An 11,150-nucleotide genomic window follows, 5' to 3' on the forward strand; every position below is an offset into this window, starting at 1 on the left:
ACACACACACACACACACACATAGAGTAATTTAGTTAAAGGTACAAGCAATATTGGTGTTTCACACCTGCAATACACATTTGTCTATCTCTAGGCTGGTTTCTACATTTACATATTGCGACACTCTGTACCCACAATGATTTTATCTGCCCATTGTCGACCAGTCTTGTGTCCAGTTCTCTCTATGTAAATGTAAAATACACCAAATTTCCATTACATTACGTCATTAAGAGGAATTATCAGATCCCTCTGGAAAATAGGTGACCCCAGGGGGCCGGTAGTTGCAGTTATGGGAGACGATCGACAGTTCAAGATTCAAGAAGTTTATTTGGTCACATACATTGATACCGACTAAACAGCATAGTGATCAGTATTAAAGTGGTAAACCGTGAGATTATTTTGTTTAAAACAATCCAAATTTTAATATATTTTTAGCTGGCACTTTTATGGATATCGGCGATCACTTCATTTGCGTAATGTACATGCTCCTCTATATATGTGGTTTCCATTGTTGGTAGCGGGGTCCGCCTTTTCCTGATAAGATGAGTAGACTGAGTAAACAGTCAGTAAACCGCCATAAAACAGTGTGGTTGAACATTCACAGAAAACAGCGCCCTGAAGTGAAAAATCCCCACCAGGTCAAGTGACCAAGACAGAGATCAGTAGGAATAAAGCGCCCGTTTTGGAGCGAAGACGAGGGCAGAAGGGGACGTTGAAAAAAAAAAGTATCAGGTTCAAATTCGATTTTTTTCTGGGACTTGCACGAACGTAAACCTTTGCAAACATGCCCATCTTTTAAACAGGGCACCGGTTCACCATTAAAGGCGATATCCTTTCTCCCCAGAGGCGGAAGACATGGGATCCGTGCTTTGTTTCTCCTGCCGCAGCCCTACTACATGTCTGTGCATGTCCCCTGCACCTTCTGAATGACGCCTCACTCACTCACTACAGCAACTCACCTCCGGGGCCTTTTCCACCTCATTTCTGTTGTTGTTGTTGTCGAACAATAGTATTTTTACATGCAAAGAGAAATGTTCATATTCAAATTCACCCATACTCGCCCCGATTTGCACACCGATAGATAGACACACACACACACACACACACACACATACGCACACACATTTCATCACTTACAGTACAGTGTGTGGAATCATGGCACCTTTTGCCGTGTCTGTAGAGAGAAAATCAGCCCCACCATTGCTGTGTCCTATTTTCTTTCCATAATAAATACACAACATTTAGATCATGTCATTTAGCAGCAGACTTACGATACGTACAGTTCGTCCGTGATATACAGTTTGTCTTGAACGACTGTATATCACAGACACATCCAGCTAAACCTTTCTGAGGAATAAGTAGCGTTGTTAGAATTATAGTTATTTTTGCAAAGTGGGGGGGGGGGGGGGGGGGGGGGGGGGGGGTTCTATCTATCTACGTGATCCCTTAAGAAAATGAACCAGGGTTTAACCATGTTTTTTTAGTTTTTTTTTAGAGGGTTTATGACCCATGGTTACACTGTGATTTAAGTAAAACCATGGAGTACCATAGTTAGGACCATAGTAATCATAATTACCATAAAGTACCATGGTTACTTTATAAAAAAAAAAACATAGTAAAACTTAACATAGTGAATTGTCGTAAGAGTGTAAACACGCCTACTTTTTATTCACTTTAGTAAAGTAAAGAAAAAACAAAAAAAAAACAAGGGATTGCAAACCAATCTTCCAAGGATGTGAACAAGCCCCAACCAATACGGAGAACAGGCCTGCCCCACGGCGCACACACCCCGAGTCTAGCGCCCGATATGGGCACGGTTTGTCCGCACCCAATCGGGCATACGGGGCGGCCCGGCGCGGGCAACGCGGCCATGCTGCACGGGACACAATTCCACCGAAAACGCGACGTATTCAGACGGCGCGTTGTGGCCCCCCGTCCCCGACCACCGCGCGGACGCGGCCGCGGACGGCGCCCCGCTGTTGTCGTGGGTTCGGCTTTCGTCGCGCTCACGTGGTGCGTTTATTTTCAGAGCGGCGTCGTCACAGACCCCGCCCCGCCCCGGCCCCGTCACTCCCGGGGCAGGGACGCGATTGGCGGCTCTTTGTTGCTGGAGCCGACTCCTCGCGTCGGGGCGGGCGGGGGCGCTATAAAGAGCCGACCCCCACTCCCTCGGCTTCACTCCGGCGGAGGCAGGACACAGTGCGACGGGAACGGGTCCGCGCGGCGTGGTAACACCCCACCCCCCCTCCTCCTCCTCCTGCTCTATTTACCAACAACAGACGTCACCGCCGTCGACGCCGCAACCGTCCGCCGCGACTCTTTTCCCCACCCTCCCCCCACCCGCTCCTCGGCGTCCCTCGACCGATAAACGCCCCAGGAAATCGGCGCCGGGGCGACGCACAGCGCACCAGCGACCGCGGAGCGGGGCCAGCGACGAGGCGGAGACCAGCCGCAGGACACGGCAGCAAGCCCGGAGGAGCGCACGGACCGTCGTGGCTGTTGCCCCGTTTTTCCTCGATGCATACCCTTTGCGCCCGGGGAACCATGAAGCCAGAGATCAGCGCCGCCGTGGGGTTTCTCTCCAGATTCCTGCGGATAAAAGGACACGTAAACGACCGACAGCTGCAGACGTTCAACCAAAGCCTACAGGATATTTTGGCTGGTAAGACCCGACTACCCCCCCCCCCCTCCCCCTCTCTCCCTCGCACAGCTCACTTCCAGCAACAACAACAACCCCCCAACCACCACCACCCCCCCCCCAAAAAAAATAACAATATACCTCGAAGTATAATCTTTGATTCGACGTGGTAGACGTGTGTCTCCTTTTTGTTTCTTTTTAAATTGATTTTCTTTTCCCCCCAAAAAATGTGACGTCAGTCTTCTGAGGATTAAGATACGTCCTTTGTTCTCCGACGTACTCTCAGCGGCAGCGCCATTTGCGCACCGTGTCCGGTAAACAGCTGTGAAGTGTTTTTGTTGTAAAGATTCGTCGTGGGAATCGGTCCCGCGATCGAAAGCCGTCGAAAGAATCGCGTTTTTTTTTTTTGTTTTTCCTCCGTTTTTACACGGGGTCGGAGGGAGTTGTTGATTCATTGTCTCCCTCCCTCCGACAAGGAAGTGCGCCTCCGTTTGGCCGACGAGGCGCTCGGGCGAAAGGACGAGCGGAAAACAACACTCGACGGATCGTGGCGCTGCGTGACGCCACCGACGAAAACATCATTTTGATGTAACGAAACGTTTAAAAACAGAACGGCCCCGCTGGGCCCCCCGGTGGCGCCGACGACAAAAGCCCGTCGAGTGACCGCGTCCTTTTAACAGCGTAATAGACTTGCGCTCGAATTTCCAAACAAAAGAATCGACGTGTTCTGACACGTTTCTATTTCCGACAAAGCCGTGTGCTTCAAACCATGGTTCTATTTACCCACAGCGATCTTCATTTTTAATTTATTTTAATTTTATTTTTTTATTTTTTGAGTTGTCCCGCTTCCAAGATTCAGCGAAATCAAAACAAACCGAGCACCGCGGCCTGTCCGTATAAACCCGTGTTCGTACACGACGGTCTTCCGCTTTGTTATAAACGTATTTGACCCCGCTTCTCAAATCTGCCCGCTACTCTTCCCATGTTTTTCTTTTTTTTACTCAAACGAGTGTTGTTTACTAGGCGAGAAACGCCGCCGCAGCGACCCCTCTTTGTGTCTCCTGAGTAGCTTAAAACTTAATGTGTGTGTGTGTGTGTGTGTGTTAAGATAGGGCTATTGTTAATTTGTGTGTGTGTGTCATTCTTTTTGAAAATAGTTTGTCTCTCAGCGGCGGCCCTATTGTGTTGGGCGAAGAACCCGATAGCAACTAGTCCCAACACTCGACCCGGATAACTGCGTCAAATCCCAGAAATGTCGTCCTTTTGTTGTTGTTGTTGTTGTTGTTGTTTGTGTTGGGTTTGAAAAAAAAAAAAAAAAAGGCCACTTCGACTGTTTGTAAACAGCCGAAGTTGGAGACGGTCTGGTCAAAATGGCCGCCGCTCTTTTTTTTTTTTTTTTTAAAGCGGGGTGGGTGGTTGTTATGCTGCTGCCTCTGAAGGGAGTATTGTCTTGTAGGACTGAAGCACTCCACCATAGCGGTGAAAGTTTGGTTCACCCCCACCCCTCCCCTCCCAGATTCGGTTCGAGAGGAGTCGTCGTAGCCCCCCCAGAGGAAGAACCGAACCGACACCGGCGTGAGAACTTCCGGTGACGCGTCGGCCGTGCACCGAATCCTCCCGGGGATCCTTTTGTAGTTCGGTCGAATTTTGAGAGATGAATTCGCGGCGGACGACACGGTCCCGCCTCGGTACGGCGTAGCCGAATACCGGGGGGGGGGGGGGGGGGGGGCGGTTCCGCCTCCTGGAGCCGTTATGGGCTCGGTGTGCACAAGCAAAAAGTGCGCGCGCGAGCATCCTGTGGCGCCCGCTACTAAACTAGGCCAAGCCGAGCGCCTTTGTCCGCCGGGGCAGCAATCACTGACTGTTGTGATTGTGTGGTGGAAAACCCAGCGCTTGGCTTTTGTTTGTGGCGACTGGGTTGGGGGGGGGCGGCGGCGGCGATTGTCCAAATAACCAGATTAAAAGCCACGCCGGTCGTGTTATGCAGTTTTGCAGGGTTCCATTGTTGTTTATTCGGTGACTCTTAACGGAGCGCGGGTTGCGCTGCCCTAAGAAACCTTAAGCAAGGTCTTGCACAGCCCTGAGAAAAGTTAGCCTCTCCGAACTTTGCCTCAAAACACCAAGTCATCATAATTGCGTGTTTCTTTTTTCACGCATCTTTAAAAAAAAAACAAAAAAAAAAACGGCCTCAAATACACCGTTGAAGTCCACCTCGTGTAGCCCCCCGGTCGAGCTTTTCCGAGCCTCTTTCTTCCCGGTTGGGCAGATCCTCTGCCAGCTGCTTGTAGGTAGGGGTCTTTGTGGTCCGAGCGGGGCTCACAGATTATTCGGCTCTTTCAGGGCGGCCGAGCCCTCCGTGAGCTCGGCACCACACAGCCCTTTCAAGACGAGGCGGAGGGGGTTGCCCCTTTGTCTTCAAGGTGTGCAGGTGGCCCCCGGGGGCCCCCGTGCTCTCAATGCAGACCCTTCCCTGCATTACAAGAGGCGTGAGCGGCGTTTCGGTTTTAAAGGACTCTGTTAAAAGAAAATGGAAGGCGGTTAGTTGTGTTTTTCACAAGCAGCAGGCTCGCTAATAAATAAAGCCCCACCCCCAGGGGGTTGGGGGCGGCGGGGGGAGGTTATCCGATCATCTTATCAGTCTTTAGCCTCGCCTTTTGTGCTGTTAGCAGCACCTCGAAACAAAATACTTGCAATATGCCAAACCGAAAATTTAAAAGGGGAAAAAATACAGCTTTTTTATTTTTATTTTTTTTACGGCCGTATAAAACCATGGGAAGTCTTCAGTCCAGGTGGCTGAAGACTTTTTTTTTTTTTTTTTTTTTTTTTTTTTTTCTCCTCTCTTCCCTCCTCTCCCCTGTTTACCGCTCCAATCTCTCACATACGTAACGTTATAATGGGCCGTCGTATTCATCATGGTTCTTGACTGCCACAAACTCAAGAAAAATAGCAGGCTGTCCCTTTAAGAGGCGGATCTCTCCTCCCCAGATGGTTGGTGGAGGCCTAGATACTTTGGGCACCGTTGTTCAGCCCTGGAAGAGTCTGTGGCAGAAAGGGAATTGTGCAATTTAATGACCTTCTATTTGTCACGTAGGCCCAGGATGCAGACAAACTACACCAGTTTGGGTGCTTATCAGACCTTAAGTCAACATTTGTTTGCTTGTAAGGTGATTTGCACGTCAACGACCTGACATAAAGTTAAATGTTTATTTTAATTTTACATTTAAGTATTTGGTTAATTGAAATACATAATGAAATTGTGGTCATGCATATAGATAGATGGATATCGTCTAGTGGCAGAATTTACTAAACAGTCGTTTAAAACCGGACCAGAAAACAAAGGTGTTCAGTAATTGATATTGTGTCTTACATGTTGTACTGGGTTATTATTCAAATACTGTGTTGCGTCAGTATCTATGTCGTGTACTTTATTTATTTTTTGTGATTTATTAATTTAAAACTTATCTTCCACAATGTACAAATGCTGTGCTTACTCTGTCTCTAGACTGCCATGTTCTCTTCTGGTCTCACACGCACAATGTCCAAAGTTCATTGTTTCCTGGTATAATGGACTTGTAAACCATATTGTGGACATTATCACTCAAGCTCTCCTATCAGGGCTATTTATTTAATGACACTTGTGTCCATGGAAACCAAATATTGATTATTAGCAAGCAATGGTAGCAGATGTCTCGTTTCTTTATTCAGCCAAGAACGAAATGTGCATATTTGATAAGATTTTTTTTTTTTTCTCTCTCTCTCTCTCTCTCTCTCGCTCTCTCTCTTCTGCAGAGCAATACAAGCACCACTGGTTCCCCGACAGGCCCTGCAAGGGCTCTGGCTACCGCTGCATCCGCATCAACCACAAGATGGACCCGTTGGTGTGGCAGGCCGGTCAGCGCATCGGCCTGACCATCCAGCAACTGTACCTGCTACTCCCCAGTGAGCTCACGCTCTGGGTGGACCCCTTCGAGGTGTCCTACCGAATCGGCGAGGATGGCTCCATCTGTGTCCTGTACGAGTCTCAGCCGGTGGCTGTCGGAGGAGCGCCGGTGCCGGCCGCTGCGGGCTCCCCCTCAGGAAGCGGTGCGTCCGTAGGCCCCATGGTGGACAGTCACATCAGCTGCAAGGAGGAACTGATGGTGCTGGGCAGGACCAGTCCCTCCAAAGCCTACAACATGATGACTGTGTCCAGTTAAGGGCCACCGCTGACCCGAGGCTGCTCTTTTTCAGGGCCGTGCTGTCACGTCACTCGACTGGATCAGGGGGAGCCTTATGTTTTTATTTTTTAAAGCTAAAACAAATTTAAAATAGTGAAAGGAGAGAAAAAAAAAAAAGTGAATGGAACAAAAACAGAGGATGTGGCCTATCGTCCAGGTGATGGAAACCTCATAGGTTTGATATTTTTTAACCCACCCTGTCTACCCCTATCATCGTCTGTTCTTTTGTGTCATCGGATCTGCCGGGTGCTCTGTTATTTTCAGGAGAGGCTAATTGGAAATTGAACTGTTGGGGCAGCTAAACCACCCATCCTACCAGACCACCCCACAGACAGGCTCCGGCCACCCTGCCTGCAAACAACATGGTGATTGGTCTCCAATGCTGAAAGGGGCTTTTCCTTTTTTTTCCTTTTTTTTTTTTTCTTTGTTATTTCTTTAACACTGAGGTCTATCAACGTTGACTTTGCACTTTTCTTACTTGTGGTTACTATGGGTACCATGTTTTACCAACGCCACCACAAATCGCCAAAACCTTTAAAATTGTAAAGGTATTTCGGACAAGAATTACCCCCTGATGAATTTTTAAACAGAGTTTTCGTTCCACTTTAGTGTTTTTATTTGGTGTGTTTCCTATGGGGACAGGGTTGAGGTTCGGACCGTGCCTGTTCCAATTTAAGCCCAAGGTATAAAAAAAAAAAAAAAGCCTTTGTAAGAGCCTCCTTTTTTATTTTTAACTCCTCTGCGGACCACACGGCATTTGCCGTTTTTATCTTTTATCCTGAGGCTGTTGCGGCGAAAGCCGTCTGTCTTGACCTCTCCTGCTCCCCGGTCTCCTGCAAACACCTAGCTTGATGAAACACACCGCTATCAGCCTCTATGTAAGTGTAAGTGAGATGTGCTGACGCTCTGGTACCTATGGATACCGGGGTGTCACGCCGCACGGTCACCCCCGTCACTCATGTTTGTGTCGTAGCTTTCTGGGTGGGGGGCAGGGATCTGCTCCCCTCCGCACCCCCTTTCCCCTGGCTCAATGAATGTTGAAGTTCACAATCAAATTCCATGTCTTGTTCATTTTGCATCCTCTGTTTGCCCTCGCCCCCCCTGCCCCCCCCCCCCCCTCCCCTTGCATCACCAAAATTCAAAGTGTAGCATAGAGGGCCCTGTTTACTAAAGTTCAGGTCAACCGGCCCTGTCAGAATTGACATTGAATGCACTTTGACGTCAGATTGTGTGGAATGTGTACTTTTGAGAAGAAATCGCCTGCATTCCATCCACTCGAATGTCATCTTTTCATGCCGTATTACCCGCCCTCCCCATTTTTCGCCATTTGCTCATACTGTAGCTCCCGCGTTGGGTTAGAGTAATGTGTATTAAATAGGGAGTGTGCAACTCTGGACTGAAAGCATTTTTACACTGTATCTGTAAACATTTCAGAGCCGTTTAGTGGAGAGTGGTTTTGTTGTTGTGTTAATACAGTTTCTGTCATCCCTTCGCATGGCATTGTTTGTCAGAACCCAGCAGGATGCGGAGCTGAGCTGCTTCTCCGACCACAACAGCGTGGTTTAAAGTGGTTGATACAAACCTTGTCTGAACGCTCTCTAGTATGTGATGACTGAGTTTGGCCAAAAGGAGGTCTGAGGCACCGACTGTTCAGAGATGAACTTCACAAGACTCCAGTACCACGCAAGGCCTTGTCAGCCTTTCACTTTTAATTCCCATTACGTGTTGTTAAATGACGAGGGGTAGAAATATCTAAAGAGTACCCTTATTCCTCAGTGTAAACTGCCTTACATAGACGTCCATTGTCAAACTATGAGCTAGTCTGGAATTTACTCTTGAGACGCAGGCTTATTTTAGCTTGCATGTTGTGAGATGCCGCGGGACCCTCTCCAGGGGTTCCCTGTCCAGCTCAGCAGCTCCGAAATCTCCCCCCGGGGTAGGGCTGAGAGTGCCTCAAGTGCCACATAGCCCCTTAAGCTCAGACCTCCTGGTCAGCCAATCACCAGCCAGCTTGCTGTTTACTGACCCTCTCCCCCCCCCCACCCCCCTCTCTCCTCCTCCTCCCCCCCCCCCCCAGTGGATGCAGGTGGACCTAATGTGACACATATCATCTTCCACCACCCCAGGGAGTTGGGTAAGGAAGGCAGGCAGGGGAGGTTGGCCGCACAGAGTGGGGGCCAGGGGCCGGACTTTCTCGTCCAGGGCAGCTACAATCCCTCCAGCCTCCTCTCTGGGCTAATCCAACGCCCCCTTCCTGGCCTGAAGCCCTCCATCCTTCCTTTGACGGTGGTGGTGGAAACAAACCAGCACACGCACTTGGCGTGCTCAGGCAGCACTAGGGGGGCTAGTGAGTGGAGAGGGAACGTGGGCCGGGTTGGGTCATTGAGGGTACTAGGCCTTTTTTTTTTTTTTTGTTTTGTTTTCTCACATCACTTCACTGGATTACGCTGCGTTTTTAAAATGCTAGGGTTAGGTAGCACATTTGTTTACATGCAAGTTAAAAGGATGTGACGACTGGCCCCTGTCCACTCCCCGTTCAGAGCCGTATGGGAGACACAGCCGGAGCAGATGCCACTGCGGCTGCAGGGCGATTTCCGGGCTGCAGCTGCTGGCGCAGTCTTTCTTAGCCACCTAGGTCACCAGTCATCGCCAGACCTATGAGTGTATAAGCTCCACTAAGCCCGAGAGGATCATGGGTAAACAAGCTATGGCCGCTGACGCACTGCAACCCCTCCGCCCCCCCCCCCCCACACACCCCCCAGCTTTCGACTGGCGCTCTCTCCAGCAATCTGTGAGAAGCAGTTATTCCACTTTTGAGCAGATGGATTGGGGTTAGCTGGGATAGGAGCCCTGATCTTTGGTTTCAACAGTGGACACCGGTATAAAACCACACTGCTCCACTTAACAGCTTTTGTTATGTCATATAATACGTTATACGATTGGTATTTCTGATGCGAGAGTCATTCGCACTCGTGCTCTAAATGTATTTCATGGTCACACTGCTAATATCTTTCAGTTTATTCTCCCATCCTGCTTTTTTTCCCCCTCTCTGGTTAATAAGATTTTGATTCTGGTGATCGAACTCACTTAAAAATTATATGTATCCCACGAGAAAAAAAAAATAAAACATCCAAATTAAAAAAAAACGCTACATCCCACTGAGCGCCTTTTTGAGAGTACCACAACCAGAAAAGGTTTTTAAAGTCTACAATATTACCAATATGGCATCCATTCAGCCTGTGTGCACATAGGTGTTGCGAGAGTCCTTTTTAAGTAGAAGTAAAATAGCACATAAAAATGCACTAAAATATGTCAAGTGGAAGTTGTGTGACATTTATTTAGAGACGCAGTCGTCTCTCCTGGAATGTATTGCCAAACTCAGGCCTCAGACATTCAATAAATACCCTTATGGAAAAGTTGTGCATGTTAAGACATGAAACAGGAAGGGAATAGTTGTATTATTTTTGTCATCAATGAGCTAAATTATTGCCACTTTCACATTTGCAGTGTTTTACATATTGTAGAATGTATTGTAATTGTACAACAGATGGTAGAGTACATAACATTACACATGGGAAGTGCCAATAATTGCTATTCTGAGGTGTTTTAACTATATTCCTTTTGTATTTCGTCTTTTAACACAAATAACTCTTTTCGTAAGTGAAGCCATTCGTGATGGGAGTGTTGGCAAGGACCAAAGTTGTTTTGGTTAGAAAAAAAATATCAGTTTTCCATGATCTGTACTCATAGACTTATCCTTTGTTTATGTTTTCTATTCACATACAAAAATAGAAAAAAGAGAAAAAAATCTGAGCTTACCCAAGATGAAAAGCTGTCTATCTTGTGATCTCATGTCAGTACATCTTTATTGTGTTCATTTTCTCTTCCTTGGGTATATTGTGATGAACTGCTGTAAATTTGTACAGTTCATGTAAATTGATTGTGCGGAAGTTGTACAGATTTCTATATTTTGGAAGAAAAGGTTTTTTTGTTTTTTTTTCTCTGTAATAAAAGATTTCCTATCTTGGCAACATATTCCCTTGGCTGTGTGTCGTTCTTTTCCACGGCATGCACTCTTATAATCCAGTTGGGTATCTTTCAGGGCAAATTGACTTCTTGGTCTTTTGAGTTTCTTGTAGTGGGTAGTAGTTCTCATCTCTCTGTTTGCCTCGTACACTCATTTGGGGAGGGTGGCTTACTAGTGGATAAAAGTGCATTCTTGCTTATGCGTCACTGAGTTGAGGATGTGGCGGCCAAATTTGACCTCTGACGCGCGTCTCTAGTTTGAGGAGATGT

The 11,150-nt window shown here is 47.7% G+C and overlaps 1 protein-coding gene across 1 annotated transcript; it reads left to right on the forward strand.

Annotated features, from left to right (window-relative positions):
• Positions 1-2,191: 2,191 nt before the first annotated feature.
• Positions 2,192-10,889, forward strand: btg1 (B-cell translocation gene 1, anti-proliferative). Its single transcript, XM_080022408.1, has 2 exons — positions 2,192-2,661; positions 6,427-10,889. Exons 1-2 carry the CDS (start codon positions 2,517-2,519, stop codon positions 6,831-6,833), a joined length of 552 nt encoding a protein of 183 aa, XP_079878534.1. The 5' UTR covers positions 2,192-2,516; the 3' UTR covers positions 6,834-10,889.
• Positions 10,890-11,150: the final 261 nt, after the last annotated feature.

Source organism: Zeus faber (assembly GCF_960531495.2).
Source record: "Zeus faber genome assembly, chromosome: 21".
In the NCBI taxonomy this organism is placed as follows: domain Eukaryota; kingdom Metazoa; phylum Chordata; class Actinopteri; order Zeiformes; family Zeidae; genus Zeus; species Zeus faber.